This window comes from Schistocerca cancellata, chromosome 6, assembly GCF_023864275.1.
Source record: "Schistocerca cancellata isolate TAMUIC-IGC-003103 chromosome 6, iqSchCanc2.1, whole genome shotgun sequence".
NCBI lineage: Eukaryota > Metazoa > Arthropoda > Insecta > Orthoptera > Acrididae > Schistocerca > Schistocerca cancellata.
The window spans coordinates 50,488,466-50,508,666 of NC_064631.1; the positions used below are offsets into that span (position 1 = coordinate 50,488,466).

At 39.8% G+C, this 20,201-nt stretch overlaps 1 protein-coding gene across 1 annotated transcript in view; it reads left to right on the top strand.

Moving 5' to 3' along the window:
* Positions 1-20,201, top strand: part of LOC126088140 (meiotic recombination protein SPO11) — a 269,655-nt gene that overhangs the window by 22,880 nt on the left and 226,574 nt on the right. The window contains exon 2 of the mRNA XM_049906256.1: positions 7,885-8,022. Within this exon, the coding sequence (XP_049762213.1) occupies positions 7,895-8,022 (128 nt within the window). The 5' untranslated portion in view covers positions 7,885-7,894. The remainder of the gene's footprint in view (positions 1-7,884; positions 8,023-20,201) is intronic.

Genomic DNA, 20,201 nt, shown 5'->3' on the forward strand with positions numbered 1-20,201 from the left:
TGCTAGAAATGTAGGTTTGCTTTCCTTAATCTTTCTTCTAAGATAAGTCGTAAGGTCAGTATTGCCTCACGTGTTCCAACATTTCTACGGAATCCAAACTGATCTTCCCCGAGGTCGGCTTCTACCAGTTTTTCTATTCGTCTGTAAAGAATTCGTGTTAGTATTTTGCAGCCATGGATTATTAATCTGATAGTTTGCTATTTTTCACATCTGTCAGCACCTGCTTTCTTTGGGATTGGAATTATTATATTCTTCTTGAAGTCTGAGGGTATTTTGCCTGTCTCATACATCTTGCTCACCAGATGGTAGAGTTTTGTCAGGACTGGCTCTCCTAAGGCCTTCACTAGTTTTAATGGAATGTTGTCTACTCCCGGGGCCTTGTTTCGACTCAGGTCTTTCAGTACTTTCGTCACTCGGTTTCGCATCTCCCATTTCATCTTCATCTACATCCTCTTCCATTTCCATAATATTGTCCTCAAGTACATCGCCATTGCATAGACCCTCTATATACTCCTTCCACCTTTCTACTTTTCCTTCTTTACTTAGAACTGGGTTTCCATCTGAGCTCTTGACATTCATACAAGTGGCTCTCTTTTCTCCAAAGGTCTCTTTAATTTTCCTGTAGGCAATATTTATCTTGCCCCTTGTGAGATAAGCCTCTACGTCCTTACATTTGTCCCCTCGCCATCCCTACTTAGCCATTTTGCACTTCCAGTCAGTCTCATTTTTGAGACGTTAGTATTCATTTTTGTCTGCTTCATTTACTGTATTTTTATATTTTCTCCTTTCATCAATTAAATTCAATATTTCTTCTGTTACCCAATGATTTCTATTAGCCCTCATCTTTTTACCTACTTGATCCTCTGCCTCCTTCACTACTTCATCCCTCAGAGCTACCCATTCTTCTTCTACTGTATTTCTTTCCCCCATTCCTGTCAATTGTTCCCTTATGCTCTCTCTGAAACTCTGTACAACCTCTGGTTTAGTCAGTTTACCCAGGTCCCATCTCATCAAATTCCCACCTTTTTGGAGTTTCTTCAGTTTTAATCTACAGTTCATAACCTATAGATTGTGGCCAGAGTCCACATCTGCCCCTGGAAATGTCTTACAATTTAAAACCTGGTTCCTAAACCTCTGTCTTACCATTATATAATCTATCTGATACCTTCTAGTATCTCCAGGATTCTTCCATGTATACAACCTTCTTTTATGATTCTTGAACCAAGTGTTAGTTATGATTAAGTTATGCTCTGTGCAAAATTCTACCAGATGGCTTCCTCTTTCTTTTCTTACCCCCAATCCATATTCATCTACTATGTTTCCTTCTCTCCCTTTTCCTACTGTCGAATTCCAGTCACCCACGACTATTAAATTTTTGTCTCCCTTCACTATCTGAATAATTTCTTTTATCTCATCATGAACTTCATCAGTTTCTTCATCATCTGCAGAACGAGTTGGCATATAAACTTGTACTACTGTAGTAGGCACGGGCTTCGTGTCTATCTTGGCCGCAATAATGCATTCACTATGCTGTTTGTAGTAGCTTACCCGCACTCCTATTTTTTTTATTCATTATTAAACCTACTCCTGCATTACCTCTATTTGATTTTGTATTTATAACCCTGTAGTCACCTGACCAAAAGTCTTGTTCCTCCTGCCATCGGACTTCACTAATTCCCACTATATCAAACTTTAACCTATCCATTTCCCTTTTTAAATTTTCTAACCTACCTGCCCTATTAAGGGATCTGACATTCCACGCTCCGATCCGTAGAATGTCAGTTTTCTCTCTCCTGTTAACTACGTCCTCTTGAGTAGTCCCCGCCCGGAGATCCGAATGGTGGACTATTTTACCTCCGGAATATTTTACCCAAGAGGACGCCATCATCATTTAATCATACAGTAAAGCCGCATGCCTTCAGGAAAAATTACAGCTGTAGTTTCCCCTTGCTTTCAGTCTTTCACAGTACCAGCACAGCAAGGCCGTTTTGGTTAGTGTCACAAGGCCATATCAGTCAATTATCCAGACCATTGCCCCTGCAACTACTGAAAAGGCTGCTGCCCCTCTTCAGGAAGCACACATTTGTCTAGCCTCTCAACAGATACCCCTCCATTGTGGTTGCACCTACGGTACGGCCACCTGAATCGCTGAGGCAAGCAAGCCTCCCCACCAACGGCAAGGTCCATGATTCATGGGGGGGGGGGGGGGGGGGCACGTGCCATATCTGACGTAAATATATGATCCTCACTCTTGAAGGCAGTTCTGTTGTAGCAACATGCTTTAAATATTTTGCTTGAAATTTTATCAAACTCATGAGTATTTTTTCCATTTGAGAGAGATAATTGTTTTCCTAATTTCTCTGGAAGAAGGTGGATTGATCTTGAGTTGACTGAATGCTTGTGGTAATGACTGTGGCATTTACTGCAATGTTTTTTGAGCTAACTGTACAGAGTTCCCCACATTTAAAAAGTGATAGCTGAAGAAACTCGTTACTGCACTCCACTGTGTTGTGATTTTATTTTCCTAATTATTAAACTCCAACCTGATATGCAAGTTGTTTGGTTTAAGCAGTTAGACATTTGCACTTATCCTGACCATTTTTATTTATTTATTTATTGTTATTATTTTTTGCTGCTACATTATACTTTGATGCCTTTTGTTATCAAAGGTTTCTTTGATACACCATCAATGCTATATTTCAGAACTTTTGTTGGGAAACAGCTGTTATAGTTGAAGAGAAACTTACTTAGGAAAGCATCGAAAGCTAGAATTTGCTTCCATTGCCTCATATACCAGTACTTCATTTCAGACGATCCTTTGCAGATGCCTTCTAAAGGTGTCTGTTGTGACTTCATTAACTATTCTTGTGGCTGTCCTAGTTAAAACATGGTTTTGAGTTATTCTACATCTCCATCTACACTCTGCAAACCACCATGAACTGCAAGACAGAGACTGTCACGTTGTACCATTTACTAGAGCTTCTTCCCAAACTCATTCACATATGGTGTGTGGTCTTTTATGGCAAACTGACCATCATGGTTTTGTAACCCCTGCTTTGTTTTATCTTTGCAAACTCAAGGTCTATTGGTTAAGTTGCTGAAATGTTTAATAGTATTACCCATTGTAAAGGTGGAAATAAGTAAATACCAGGGCTATTCATAAAGTAGGGAACATTTCCGTCCGACGCCTCTAGGCATGTGCCGATCGCGTATATTTTGGTATGCGTGTGCTCGGCAGCTGAGTCGACATCCAGCAGGAACAGCAGGTACGTCTCTGAGCGTCTGGGTTTTTCGATATTTGAATTAGAAATGTGTGCTGCAATCAGAAATCCTGCCAGTTGTGAGGTGCAGTCTGTGATACAGTTTCTGTTGGCAAAAAACCTAAAACCTATAGAAATTTTTCGTGAACTGTGCAAAGTGTACGGAAACAATGTAATGAGTGAATGTTCCGTCCAGAAATGGTGCATTCAGTTTAAAAATGGCGAAACCAACATTTATGATGAAGAGAAGAGTGGACGCCTGAGCATTGTGACTGACAATCTTGTCACTAAAGTTAATGAAACAGTTCATGAAAACTGTTGCTTCACTATAACAGAACTTTCACTTTCTTTCACACAAGTTCACAGACTTTGTTGTTTGAAATTGTCACTCAAAAGCTAGGTTACCACAAGTCTCAGACGGCAGACTTTTACAACGAAAGTCTTTCAAAGCTTGTCCCTTGCTATGATAAGTGCCTCAATGTGTTTGGTGACTATGTGGAAAAGTAGTATGTCAGTCGCTCTTTCAGATGTATATAATAAAATTTATTTCTTGTACTTTGTTTTTTTTTAATGCCAAAATGTTCCCTACTTTCTGAATAGCCCTTGTAAACTCATTTATTACTCCTTACTATCTTAGAGCATGTTAAAAATGAATATGTGGGTGTATATTGTTACTATTATAATGATAATAATAACTGTTAGATAGCCCACAGTTTGACATTTGTGATTTTTTAAAAAAATCTCAATATTGAATTGTTACTAAACAAGAGACAATAACTAATAGCTTTGTTTATTTAGACAGACAGTTATTTTAATTTCTTTACGTGTATGCTGCACAAATAAAAGATCAAATGTATATAGCTTGCGACTTTTTATGTTCAGATTTGGTTGTCAAAACATAGAACATGCTGGAAATAATTATAACAGCTGTCACTAAAAATATGTCATCATGATGTAAACTCATACATATTTGCAACTTATTGTATGGAGGCCATGCCGATAATATAGCTATCACAGTGACACATTTGACAGAAGAACTCTCTTTGCACCACTTTATGAAGGTGTTATGTGTACACACTGCACACTGCAGGCTGGTACTGCTGTGATTATGTACTCTACCAAAATAAGTTTTCTCATCGGATCACATGCTAAGGAAGAAATAAGTTACTCCACTGAGATATGTCATGTGCGGTGGAACTTTATTGATATTGTTGGATTCATATAGTGGCAACTACATCTAAAATGTCCTAAGAGATGATTTACTGTTGCTCTTCTTGTGGCTTACCACATGCTGTCTAATGAGAAAAAAGCATTACGCTTAGATAGCTTGCACCATATGACAGTTTACGTGAGACGTTTCAGTCAGAACTTGGATATTTGGCTTGTGGTGTCACTATGCACTACATCTTCCCCACCATTACCTCTCTTCATAAAGGTCAGGAACAACAGTTACTAAAGTATTGGCTAAATATGTCTCAGAACACTATCAAGAACTTGTTTGATAGATCCCTTTTCGCAGTCGCTTTCTGTATGGTTTTGTAGGAAAACATGGGCCCCATATTAAACTCTTGCTTCATAGTAACTTATGAGCCTCTTCTTCGCTGCTGTTTCATATGTCAGCCTCAGAAGGTCAGATATACTTTTGAAGCTATATTATCTAATATTGTTAATATTTTCTGTTATTCTTCCTCCATTGCTCCTCCAGTTATGTTAGATAAGAAACTCCTGTCTCTAGCAACTGAATCTTTATTTTGCTTCTAACGAAACATGTTTTGCCTACTCATGCTAGGCATCACCATCAGCGGTTTTTTATTTTTCCTATCCTTTTCATGTATTGAAGTAACCTTCTGTAGGCACTAGGGATGCATACAGTGCAGGTTCCCAATTGATAGATCACATTTATACATTTCACGGCACACAGCATGTTGCACATGGTCTTGCTCACTTGCTGCAGGATCAGTGGTGCTCTGATGCCCCTGCCATGAAGAGGTGATACCTTAGAAAAAATTAAATTAGACAGATAATGATGTTTAAGTCAGTTTTATCCAAATAGTGGCTTAACATTGGAGTTGGTGTTGTTGAGTGGAGCAGACCCAAGTTTTGACACTTGCCATAGATGCATGTTAACATTCCCACATGGCAGCATGCCATGTTCACACCTTTTCCACAATGAAATGGTGTCCAAACGGGACACAACAAGAAATTAACAGTGAACTGGAAGACCACAGAAACTAGGCACAGGTAGATAGACTTAACCACACTGTCTCTTCTTGATGGCACAAGGTGACAGTGAAAATGCCTCACTTGCCCACACACCACAGTTTCAACCACTGTAAATAAGAAATACAGTTGTTAACAAGGTAAATGCTATGCCAGATGTTCTTTCTGACAATTTTACACCAATAGATGACCCATCCAATCCTGATCACGTCATGTTTGTGAATGATCAAGTTAACCAATAGAAGTCTGTTGGCACTTACAAATTATATGTTGAAGCTGCAGTTGACTATTTAGTGGGCATCATTAATGCTGCACTCAAGACTGGTGTGCACATAACAACTTTGAAGACATGGAAATAATTGTCATCCCAAAGCTAAGGGAAGATGCACAATCTTCCAAGAAGTATATACGCAGCAGCTTGCATCAAGTGGTATAAAAACATCTGCTTTTTCATTCTGAAGGAACGGGAACTTCTCCTGAACACCGAGTTCAGATTCTGACTTAGGCATACCATGACTCAACAACTTTTGGAACTTGCGAAGAACCTACTGAGGCTGCTCAATAATGTGTTTCTTTGCCATCGTTCTTGGTGTGCCACGTCCATGTGACTGCATGTGGCATGATGGTCTCTTGTATTAAATCTTTATAGAAAGTGTACCAATGCCGGGCCTGAGGCTTTTGCACAGCTACTTCCAAAAACGCACATTCCATCTGCACACAGTTGTTGTAACATCATCCCTATGCCACAGCCAGGCTGGCATCCCACAAGACCATTCTTAGGTCAATTCTGTGCACAGAGAATCCACCATAGATACCACGTCTTTAGAAGGTGTAATATACTGATGATACAGCATTTTACTCCAAAAGTCATGAGCCCCATTTGACCAGTACTGATTGCAGCAAACCACAGACCAAATCTCAAGATGCGCAACAAAGTGGTGACTTGTGTTTATTGTGACAAAGATGAAAGCTGTGATAATTACATGATGTAAGGTGTTGGCATCACTACCATCTTCCCACATCAGAGGCACTCCTTTTTTCTGGGGCAGCATAACTGTCTTGGCATTACATAAGACAGCATCTAATGTAGTGCCAACATCAGTGAGATCCGGTGCAACACATTGTGGTGAGAAAACTCTATGAGTGTTAAATTTCTAGTCAAATCAGCTCCCATCATGGGATTGTTACCTACAAATGCCCTACATCACTGTTCTTGGAGTAAGCAACTGTTATATCGATAACACCAACAACCACACAGAGACCCTACATCTGTCCTGGACTTATTCAGCACATCAGCTGCACATCCTTGCAGGTATGCCGCAGCTGCAAGAACACTTTATAAGCAGATGGGACAATCATTTTATGTCAAGTAAGAACAAACCAACTTACATGAGATAGTCAGTAATTTCATTCACAACGCAGCATCTTAGAGTCAGACATGTTACACAAGTAACAACTGACGTAACAGAAGTCCTCTCATTTTTGTGCATGCCAGCTGCACATTCCCTTGGTCAACTGCACCTGCGACCACAGTAACGTGCTGCATTTCACTCTGATAAAACAAGCATGCTAGTCTCAAAAAGTAGCGTAAAATATAATGACAGCCATCACTGAAAGACAACAGAAGAACAGAGTAGCAGTAGTTTGAAGGAGAGGTACTACAGGCTGTAATTTAATCAAACCTGGGTGAAAGGATTGGTTGGTTTTGAGGAAGGGGACCAAACAGCGAGGTCATTGGTCCCATCGGGTAATGGAAGGATGGGGAAGGAAGTCGGCTGTGCTCTTTCAAAGGAACCATCCTGGCATTTGCCTGAAGTGATTTCCAGAGTTCACGGAAAACCTAAATCAGAATAGCCAGACACGGGTTTGAACCATCGTCCTCCCGAATGCAAGTCCAGTGTGCTAATCACTATTTCTGTGTGTGTGTGTGTGTGTGTGTGTGTGTGTGTGTGCGCGCGCGCATGCATATAGTTCCATTCAGTCACATTGTGCATTATTCTGCTGTTAGTATCACACTTTCAATTTTTGTATCCTTTGCAATGTGCTCCTTTATTTGTTTTGCATGGCATGTACAGTTCTGTCAAAGATAAAATAGAAAACTGTGTAAAGGACAAACTTCTCTTCGCAGATTGACTGTATTTCCAAAATGTATCTATCCTCAGTACTAGATTTATATAGATTCCAGTGCAGAGAAGCAAGCAGTTTACATCCAGACTGATAACGGCTTTTGACTGTGAAGAAAGAGATCCAAGTCTCTGAAGTTTTCTTTTTGTTTTTTTTTTTTTTTTTTTAAGTAGACATATGGATAAAATAAAACAATTAGCTTTTAACATGGAAATCATTACTAACAGTATTTCTTCATATTTTTGTTACCAATTATAACTTTTTGCTTTAATTTTTACAGTTTCATAGACATGGCATTGCGTTGGAATATGGAGGAAGATGTTCTAGGCAGTCCACTAGCACAGATTAAAGCACAAATTTTGACAGAACTTAACCACATATTGCAAGAAAATTCAGAAATTGATCTTGAAGATGAGAGGTAAATGCTTTAGACATTGCATTAATCATATTCCCTGGATACTGTTGAGAGCATTCTTTTGATATGGATAGAAGTCAAAGATGCACATTTCATTCACGTACAGTCAATTTATTATGATTGTGGAACTTCTGTGTTGGAAACAAGAAACAAAATGACAAAAGGGAACTACTAACCTGCAGTTAATTAATAAATGACACATAGACACAATTACAACAATGAAAATAATCAATTTTTGACAATATAATGTAATTGGATAGATAAAAATTCGACTTACTAAGTGGCAGCAGGAGAATACACACATAAGAAAAGGCTTTACGTATGCAAGCTTTCAGAGCCAGTGGGTCATTCTTCTGGCAGAAGGGTTGAAGGGGAAGGAAGAGTGGTGAAGGGAAAGGAACTAGAGAGGATTAGGAAAAGGGATGTATTTCATAAATCATTCAGAACCCTGCATCTGGGGAGAACTATCAAATGGAATGAGAAAATTAACAACTCAGGAGTTTCTCCCACCTTCAAGCAAGTCATTCTAGTCACATATCATTATATTACTACTATTAATTGTATTATTATCTAGTGGATTAGTTCTATCTAATGTTTTAGTTCTTGTGAAGACACTCTTCATTTTGGTAAGAGATGCACCAACAAAAATTTCTTCATTTCACTCTTAAACTGCATGTCCTTGCATACAGGATAATTTGACTATTCTGGAGGTTATTGAATACATGTGTACCCATGCATTTTACTCCTTTGGTAACTACATTAAACACTGAATTCTGTGTCGATATTTTGATTCTAGTATTATAATTATATTTTGTGTTTTCTGAGATTGCTGAAATATTAGTAATGGCATAGGATGTTAATGAATTTTTTGAAGAGAGATTTGTGGAGTCATCGAAGATTAAGGCATGGATTGATGGCATATTCGGTAAATGTCAGATTACTGATCGTACATCCAGGGTTTAATGTTCAGTTGATCCAAGAACTTTTTCTGTCACTTATCACTTATTTTGCCTCTGGCAACAATTTGTCATTGGAAAAAAAGGCAAATTTCACTGTTGTTCAGGATTGCCATCAGACTAGATCCCTGTATAATCAGGCCTTCATGAATATATGTGTATGGAGTGATAGTAAGAAATACCAGATTTTTGAAGCTGATTTTTTTATTATTATTATTGTTATTAAGTCTAACCACCACCACCACCAGAAGATAATACCATAGCACTTGCATGTGACATCACATCACATAAGAAAGGTTGGCCTGTGCACACCTGAGCAAATGTTTTTACAGTCCAAGTTTCAGTAACAGTAAAAGCAGCTTTCAGCTTTGCATACCACAGACTATTGACAAAGTAGTTAGGCTCTTGACAAGCCATTCATAGTCTGACAAATGTGATGGTTCAGATTACATAATATAAAAAATAGCTACGAAATTACACTGATTCTCAGGGACAGCACCACCCCTCAAAAATCTATTACTGCCTCTTTATGTATCACCAACCTTTACACTAATATTCCGACCGACAAGACACTGCAAATTGTCCATACAGATCTTCTAATACACAAGAAGATGAGTGTTGGAGAAATACTTGAGCTGCTAGAACTAACATGCTTATCTCTTTCTTTTAACTACTTCCTTTTTAACAATAAAACATATTTTCAGAACGCCTTGAAATGGGCTGTAGTCTGTTGGACATATTACTGACATTTTCATAAATTATTTACAGAATTTTTTTAAAATAACAAATTCATTGCTGATAACATTCTTATCTGTCTCAGATATGTCAGTGCTACATTTGTTTTATTCCATGGTGATGAGCATTATGTAATGAATCTAGCTAACGAACTGAATCAGTTGCATGCAAATATCAGATTTACTGTGGAAATAGATGGTAGTGGATGCATCAGCTATCTTGACCCAAAGGTTAAAAAGGAAGGTACAGGTTTTCTTTTTTAGATATACTCCATAAGCGGTGGTGGTGGTTAGTGTTTAACGTCCCGTCGACAACGAGGTCATTAGAGACAGAGCGCAAGCTCGGGTTAGGGAAGGATTGGGAAGGAAATCGGCCGTGCCCTTTCAAAGGAACCATCCCAGCATTTGCCTGAAACGATTTAGGGAAATCACGGAAAACCTAAATCAGGATGGCCGGAGACAGGATTGAACCGTCGTCCTCCCGAATGCGAGTCCAGTGTGCTAACCACTGCGCCACCTCGCTCGGTACTCCATAAGCCTACCACTGAAATCTTAGTTATTGGTGCTGATTCATGCCACAACTGTGCGCACTAATGAGCAATTTTTTTTTTTTTTTCATTCATTGTTTTATACACTTGGAGAACTGAACATTGATAGGGACTACATAAATAGGGAAACAGATATTGTGCAAATAGGTATGGGTAATGGATGTACAGAGGAGTTTATTTGTAATGCAAGCAAGATCTTTTTGACGAAGAACCTTCCAGTCATGTTACAACTGATGGCAACACTAAGTAAGCTTCCATTTCATATTCAAGTCAGTTTTGTGAACAAATTGCCAGTGCTTTCAGAAAAGCTAAAGTACAGATTGGCTTCCGTACATGGAAGAAACTCAGTTCTGTCTCTTCCGTAAACTGAAAGGTAAATAAACTTCTGAAGTCAGGTGTTTACAAAATTACATGCAGGCCATGTCATCATATACATGTGGGACAGACTGGTTGTGACTTTATATTTAGAGGGCGTATAAGTGCCCTTGGATGTCATTCACATAGTGAGACACATAATCCTAACAATGTCCTGAACAAGCAAATTAACTCAAATTGTAAATAGTTCTTGGATATTTATAGTATTTTATTGGATATATAGCCCTGGTTTCGCTCTCACTCCTATCAGCATCTCACTTTTTCTCCCGTGTCTATTTATTATTTTAAACTGCCTCCAACAACCTCCCCCTCTCCTCACCTTATATTATTTACACTTTATACATATGCTCATAACAGCTTATAGTTATGTTTATGGCTTGCATTTTTAGTTTAGGCCAGTGACCTCTGGTCCTTGTGGTATTGTTTTATCTGTTATAAATATGTTACACATTGCTTGTTCTGATTTTAGTTGTATGTGTATGTATAAACATTTTTATGAATATAATAGAGGGAAACATTCAAGGTAAAAAAGGAGAAGGTGAATAGAAAGTAAAACTGCTGGCTTCTGTTTTTGCCAGCAGTTTTACTTTCTATTCACCTTCTCCTTTTTTACCGTGTTTCTGTGTCTATCGACTTGCCAGTGCTTTTGTTTGGTAAGTCTCATCATCTTTCTTTTTAAATATATAAACATTTTTACATTGTTTTGCTGTGCTAATATGTCAGCACTGAATATGTAATTCTTTTTAACTATTTACGCCATGCAGTGCATGTCTGTTTACTTTTCATTTAGAACTGGTAGAGAATTGTATTCTTCAAGGTTTTTTTGTGCTTGTCATCTGTAAGCTATCCTTTTTTTTTTTTATTGTGATTGCCATACTTTTTCTATGTACTGTATAGGTGTATACTGCTAACTAAAACTATGTCACTATGTAGTGTCATACTTGCATGTGCAACACCATCTGGCTTTGAGCCCTTGTACCCTTGTCAATAGTCACACTGAGAATACTGTGAATTATACGGTGTAATTATTTTACATAACATTTATCTTCTGCAAACATTTCTCACCTTTATTGTAAATTGCGTTGTATTCTCTTCATTTAATGCTGTTCGTAAGTCAAATATGATGGCCACTTTTGTAACACCATTTGGTGTTCAAAATTTGTATCCTGATATAATGATCAGTAACCTTGTGTCAATCTACTTGTGTTTGTTACCACTACAGCATGTAACTATTATGTCCAATGGCTGCTTGAAGTTCTTATGATTGCAATGTTTTAATTTTATGGCTGTGTTGTTTTTGTAACCTGTTTTTATTTCAATTGTAATTAAGTGATTTATTTTGTTTTAACAGATATCTGATGGCTGCAAATGCTGAAATGCATAATATTTGTTTAATAACGTCATTTTCCCTCAGCATGCTATTGAGCATTTTGCAGACTACACACATTTTTCAACATGGTCCCATACCATTTTTGTGACTTTATGTCAGGGCCGTGGAATTAATTACCTTAAAAAGTTCATAGTCCTCAACATAATTAAATCTACAGAACTGCTACTACACTTCTTTGAGGCAAGTAGCAAGAATTATATGTCTTGTAAGTTGAATAAAGAAGAAATAGTGTCTTCTCTTGATGTTAATTTTGAAAATATCAGATCTGTGCAAGAACATGTAGAGAGCTGTGGTTGAATTTTAGGAGGTATGGGTAATTTGGATTGGTATGCACCTAGTACAGAGGTTCCAAAGCAGGAGATAATTACCCTCTCAGGGGCAAAATATAGTTTTCTGAGGGATAAAAACAAGTGATTAAGTTGTGCTTCAGTCAAAAAAGTTGTTTTTAAAAGATCATTAATGTTATTATTATTTCAGCAGACTGTAATACTGAATACATAAGTTACTGGATAAATAAGAAAATCGATACTTTCTTTATATACAGTCTGTACTTGCATGGTGACATTGGTACTCCACAAAGTTGCCAGTTAAATTCAAGCATTTGTTGTACCAGAATACAAGCTTCTTTATCCTTTCATCAGTGAATGGTACCACTTGGTGCTGCAGCCAACTGTTGACAGTAAACTTCAGCTCCTTGACAGTCATGAAGTGGTGAGTAGACAACCAGGGATCTCATTCGGGAACCAGGGATTAGTCTTGAGTAAGGGAAATTGAAAAATCTCCCAGCCAAAAAGTCTGAATTTTTCATCTGTTCAATTCACAGTATGAAACCACGCATTGACACGAGGGAGAAAGATTCCTTCAGTAATCGTCCCACACCATTTGTTTCAGACTGACTTTTGAAGTTTCATAACTGTCAGTAACTGATGATTACATGTGATGCCACAGTATTCTGATATATTACTCTCACCAAATCTATTGTCCAGTACCTCTCCAATCACAAAAAACTATAACCAATACATTGTGCTTTTATAGTGCCCCTCTGAATTCTCTGTGCTCATTGGGAGAATGAGTGTGCATACACTGTTTGGACTTTTCCTTAGTGTCAGGTTTCATATACTGCACCCGTGTCTCGTCCCCTCTGTTCAAAAATTGCTCCCCCTTCTCCAGGGTACCACTAAAGGACTTTTATTGTTGAGGATGTTGTTAGACATTTTGATAACCACTGTGCACAAAACTTATGGTAACCCGATCTCTCTATGCCAATGTTAAAGAGATTTGTCCTAGAAATCTAAGGCATGTTGTGATCTGAACTGATGCCTCACACGCACAATTTTGGTAACATGCTGCACAAGTTTATCTTACACATCTGTGCAACTAGCCTCGAGTTTTCTGCAATCATCCTTCACAGCTCCATGACTTCTAACCCTATCTCTATACACACGACAGTACCGAGCGAGGTGGCGCAGTGGTTAGCACACTGGACTCGCATTCGGGAGGACGACGGTTCAATCCCGTCTCCAGCCATCCTGATTTAGGTTTTCCGTGATTTCCCTAAATCGCTTCAGGCAAATGCCGGGATGGTTCCTTTGAAAGGGCACGGCCGATTTCCTTCCCCATCCTTCCCTCACCCGAGCTTGTTCTCTGTCTCTAATGACCTCGTTGTCGACGGGACGTTAAACACTAATCTCCTCCTCCTATACACACGACACAATCAATAGCATTGACTCCTTCTGCTTGCAGGAAACGTACGACAGAATGTACCTCACAACTGGCATGAGTCACACTAACAGGGTCCATTTCAGTCACTTTCTGCTTAAACAATGATGAACAAAACAGAGAGCTGACTCCAAAGTCTCCTTTTCCAAGTATGGAAGTGCCATGAAGCTACAATTGTTTCTTTATTGTTAATATCTGATTGTAGTTAATTTATGAACAGCCCTCATAATAATAAACTCAGATATTTCACAGGCAATGCTGTTATTTGTAATAAAGTGCTAGTCAAATAAAGCTGCACTAATATTCCATCAGATCTTACAACATTTCTATCTGATTCAAATATAGGGAAATTGCTTTAAATGTTCAGAAATGAAGAAATATGTATAGTTCACAAAACATAGTATCCTATCACTAGAATATCAGTGAATTGCAACTGGAATCAGTCAACTCAAAAAACACCTGCATTTATGTGAAGCAGGAGGTAACCTTTGTTCATTACTTGGATACTGGAAAAATGCAATCTACAAACAAGATAGCTTAAATGCTCTCACATGACCCATCCTAAACTGTTGCTCAAGTCTGTGTTGCCCATATGAAGTAGGAGAAACAAAACGATTATTATTATTATTATTATTATTATTCTTTCTTTCTTTTCTCAGATGTTATGTCTGGTCAAAAATGGAAAGTGACGCGGACCTTGATCAAGCGTGACTTCCTTTGAACTGTACGGTATATGTTATATTGTATTTAGGAACTTTCGGGTGATTGAACATGTATCCATAATTACGGATTTCAGTAGTTGTATATATAAGTTTGGATGTAGCTGTATTGCATTGATGTACTGGTGGATATTGTGTGGTATGACTCCTGTAATTGATAGTATAATTGGTATAATGTCAACTTTATCCTGATGCCGCATGTCCTTGACTTCCTCAGCCAGTTGGATGTATTTTTCGATTTTTTCTCCTGTTTTCTTTTGTATATTTGTTGTATTGGGTATGGATATTTAGATTAGTTGTGTTAATTTCTTCTTTTTATTGGTGAGTATGATGTCAGGTTTGTTATGTGGTGTCGTTTTATCTGTTATAATGGTTCTGTTCCAGTATAATTTGTATTCATCATTCTCCAGTACATTTTGTGGTGCATACTTGTATGTGGGAACATGTTTTATAAGTTTATGTTGTAAGGCAAGCTGTTGATGTATTATTTTTGCTACATTGTCATGTCTTCTGGGGTATTCTGTATTTGTTAGTATTGTACATCCGCTTGTGATGTGATCTACTGTTTCTATTTGTTGTTTGCAAAGTCTGCATTTATCTGTTGTGGTATTGGGATCTCTAATAATATGCTTGCTGTAATATCTGGTGTCTATTGTTTGATCCTGTATTGCAATCATGAATCCTTCTGTCTCACTGTATATATTGCCTTTTTTAGCCATGTGTTGGATGCGTCTTGATCGATGTGTGGCTGTGTTAGATGATACGGGTGCTTGCCAAGTAGTGTTTTCTTTTTCCAATTTACTTTCTTTGTATCTGTTGATGTTATGTGATCTAGAGGGCTGTAGAAGTGGTTATGAAATTGCAGTGGTGTAGCCGATGTATTTATATGAGTGATTGCTTTGTGTATTTTGCTAGTTTCTGCTCGTTCTAGAAAGAATTTTCTTAAATTGTCTACCTGCCCATAATGTAGGTTTTTTTATGTCAATAAATCCCCTTCCTCCTTCCTTTCTGCTTAATGTGAATCTTTCAGTTGCTGAATGTATGTGATGTATTCTATATTTGTGGCATTGTGATCATGTAAGTGTATTGATTGCTTCTAGGTCTGTGTTACTCCATTTCACTACTCCAAATGAGTAGGTCAATATTGGTATAGCGTAAGTATTTATAGCTTTTGTCTTGCTGTCAGTTCTGTTTTCAGTATTTTTGTTAGTCTTTGTCTATATTTTTCTTTTAGTTCTTCTTTAATAATTGTAATATCTATTCCTATTTTTTGTCTGTATCCTAGATATTTATAGGCATTTGTTTTTTCCATCGGTTCTATGCAGTCGCTGTGGTTATCCAATATGTAATCTTCTTGTTTAGTGTGTTTTCCCTTGACTATGCTATTTTTCTTACATTTGTCTGTTCCAAAAGCCAAATTTATATCATTGCTGAATACTTCTGTTGTCTTTAGTAATTGGTTGAGTTGTTGATTTGTTGCTGCCAGTAGTTTTAGATTATCCATGTATAGCAAATGTGTGATCTTGTGTTGGTATGTTCCAGCAATATTGTATCCATAATTTGTATTATTTAGCATGTTGGATAGTGGGTTCAGAGCAAGGCAGAACCAGAAAGGACTTAATGAGTCTCCTTGGTATATTCCACGCTTAATCTGTATTGGCTGTGATGTGATATTATTTGAATTTGTTTGTATATTAAGTGTGGTTTTCCAATTTTTCATTACTATGTTTAGTAACTGTATCAATTTAGGATCTACATTATATATTTCCAATATTTGTAGTAACCATGAGTGGGGTACACTATCAAAAGCTTTTTGGTAATCAATGTATGCGTAGTGTAGTGACCTTTGTTTAGTTTTAGCTTGATATGTCACCTCTGCATCTATTATCAGTTGCTCTTTACATCCTCGTGCTCCTTTGCAACAGCCTTTTTGTTCTTCATTTATAATTTTGTTCTGTGTTGTATGTGTTATTAATTTCTGTGTAATGACTGAAGTTAATATTTTGTATATTGTTGGTAGGCATGTTATGGGGTGATATTTAGCTGGGTTTGCTGTGTCTGCTTGATCTTTAGGTTTCAGATAAGTTATTCCATGTGTAAGTGTATCAGGGAATCTGTATGGGTCTGCAATGTAACTGTTAAATAATTTAATGATATGAATATAATAGAGGGAAACATTCCACGTGGGAAAAATATATTTAAAAAGAAAGATGATGAGACTTACCAAACAAAAGCGCTGGCAGGTCGATAGACACACAAACAAACACAAACATACACACAAAATTCTAGCTTTCGCAACCAACGGTTGCCTCGTCAGGAAAGAGGGAAGGAGAAGGAAAGACAAAAGGATATGGGTTTTAAGGGAGAGGGTAAGGAGTCATTCCAATCCCGGGAGCGGAAAGACTTACCTTAGGGGGAAAAAAGGACAGGTATACACTCGCACACACACACACACACATATCCATCCACACATACACAGACACAAGCAGACATTTGTAAAGACAAAGAGTTTGGGCAGAGATGTCAGTCGGGACGGAAGTACAGAGGCAAAGATGATGTTGAAAGACAGGTGAGGTATGAGCGGCGGCAGATTGAAATTAGAAATTAGCGGTGATTGAGGCCTGGCGGATAGCGAGAAGAGAGGATATGCTGAAGGGCAAGTTCCCATCTCCGGAGTTCTGACAGATTGGTGTTAGTGGGAAGTATCCAGATAACCCGGAAGGTGTAACACTGTGCCAAGATGTGCTGGCCGTGCACCAAGGCATATTTAGCCACAGGGTGATCCTCATTACCAACAAACACTGTCTGCCTGTGTCCATTCATGCGAATGGACAGTTTGTTGATGGTCATTCCCACAGAGAACGCTTCACAGTGTAGGCAGGTCAGTTGGTAAATCACGTGGGTGCTTTCACACGTGGCTCTGCCTTTGATCGTGTACACCTTCCGGGTTACAGGACTGGAGTAGGTGGTGGTGGGAGGGTGCATGGGACAGGTTTTACACCGGGGGCGGTTACAGGGGTAGGAGCCAGAGGGTAGGGAAGGTGGTTTGGGGATTTCATAGGGATGAACTAAGAGGTTACGAAGGTTAGGTGGACGGCGGAAAGACACTCTTGGTGGAGTGGGGAGGATTTCATGAAGGATGGATCTCATTTCAGGGCAGGATTTGAGGAAGTCGTATCCCTGCTGGAGAGCCACATTCAGAATCTGATCCAGTCCTGGAAAGTATCCTGTCACAAGTGGGGCACTTTTGGGGTTCTTCTGTGGAAGGTTCCGGGTTTGAGGAGATGAGGAAGTGGCTCTGGTTATTTGCTTCTGTACCAGGTCGGGAGGGTAGTTACGGGATGCAAAAGCTGTTTTCAGGTTGTTGGTGTAATGGTTCAAGGATTCCGGACTGGAGCAGATTCGTTTGCCACGAAGACCTAGGCTGTAGGGAAGAGACCGTTTGATGTGGAATGGGTGGCAGCTGTCATAATGGAGGTACTGTTGCTTGTTGGTGGGTTTGATGTGGACGGACGTGTGAAGCTGGCCATTGGACAGGTGGAGGTCAACGTCAAGGAAAGTGGCATGGGATTTAGAGTAGGACCAGTTGAATCTGATGGAACCAAAGGAGTTGAGGTTGGAGAGGAAATTCTGGAGTTCTTCTTCACTGTGAGTCCAGATCATGAAAATGTCATCAATAAATCTGTACCAAACTTTGGGTTGGCAGGCCTGGGTAACCAAGAAGGCTTCCTCTAAGCGACCCATGAATAGGTTGGCGTACGAGGGGGCCATCCTGGTACCCATGGCTGTTCCCTTTAATTGTTGGTATGTCTGGCCTTCAAAAGTGAAGAAGTTGTGGGTCAGGATGAAGCTGGCTAAGGTAATGAGGAAAGAGGTTTTAGGTAGGGCGGCAGGTGATCGGCGTGAAAGGAAGTGCTCCATCGCAGCGAGGCACTGGACATGCGGAATATTTGTGTATAAGGAAGTGGCATCAATGGTTACAAGGATGGTTTCCGGGGGTAAGAGACTGGGTAGGGATTCCAGGCGTTCGAGAAAGTGGTTGGTGTCTTTGATGAAGGATGGGAGACTGCATGTAATGGGTTGAAGGTGTTGATCTACGTAGGCAGAGATGCGTTCTGTGGGGGCTTGGTAACCAGCTAGAATGGGACGGCCGGGATGATTGGGTTTGTGAATTTTGGGAAGAAGGTAGGGGTGCGGGGTGTTGGTGGGGTCAGGAGGTTGATGGAGTCAGGTGAAAGGTTTTGTAGGGGGCCTAAGGTTCTGAGGATTCCTTGAAGCTCCGCCTGGACATCAGGAATGGGATTACCATGGCAAACTTTGTAAGTACTGTTGTCTGAAAGCTGACATAGGCCCCCTACAAAACCTTTCACCTGACTCCATCAACCTCCTGACCCCACCAACACCCCGCACCCCTACCTTCTACCTTCTTCCCAAAATTCACAAACCCAATCATCCCGGCCGTCCCATTGTAGCTGGTTACCAAGCCCCCACAGAATGCATCTCTGTCTACGTAGATCAGCACCTTCAACCCATTACATGCAGTCTCCCATCCTTCATCAAAGACACCAACCACTTTCTCGAACGCCTGGAATCCCTACCCAGTCTGTTACCCCCGGAAACCATCCTTGTAACCATTGATGCCACTTCCTTATACACAAATATTCCGCATGTCCAGGGCCTCGCTGCGATGGAGCACTTCCTTTCACGCCGATCACCTGCCGCCCTACCTAAAACCTCTTTCCTCATTACCTTAGCCAGCTTCATCCTGACCCACAACTTCTTCACTTTTGAAGGCCAGACATACCAACAATTAAAGGGAACAGCCATGGGTACCGGGATGGCCCCCTCGTACGCCAACCTATTCATGGGCCGCTTAGAGGAAGCCTTCTTGGTTACCCAGGCCTGCCAACCCAAAGTTTGGTACAGATTTATTGATGACATTTTCATGATCTGGACTCACAGTGAAGAAGAACTCCAGAATTTCCTCTCCAACCTCAACTCCTTTGGTTCCATCAGATTCACCTGGTCCTACTCTAAATCCCATGCCACTTTCCTTGACGTTGACCTCCACCTGTCCAATGGCCAGCTTCACACGTCCGTCCACATCAAACCCACCAACAAGCAACAGTACCTCCATTATGACAGCTGCCACCCATTCCACATCAAACGGTCGCTTCCCTACAGCCTAGGTCTTCGTGGCAAACGAATCTGCTCCAGTCCGGAATCCTTGAACCATTACACCAACAACCTGAAAACAGCTTTTGCATCCCGTAACTACCCTCCCGACCTGGTACAGAAGCAAATAACCAGAGCCACTTCCTCATCTCCTCAAACCCGGAACCTTCCACAGAAGAACCCCAAAAGTGCCCCACTTGTGACAGGATACTTTCCGGGACTGGATCAGATTCTGAATGTGGCTCTCCAGCAGGGATACGACTTCCTCAAATCCTGCCCTGAAATGAGATCCATCCTTCATGAAATCCTCCCCACTCCACCAAGAGTGTCTTTCCGCCGTCCACCTAACCTTCGTAACCTCTTAGTTCATCCCTATGAAATCCCCAAACCACCTTCCCTACCCTCTGGCTCCTACCCCTGTGACCGCCCCCGGTGTAAAACCTGTCCCATGCACCCTCCCACCACCACCTACTCCAGTCCTGTAACCCGGAAGGTGTACACGATCAAAGGCAGAGCCACGTGTGAAAGCACCCACGTGATTTACCAACTGACCTGCCTACCCTGTG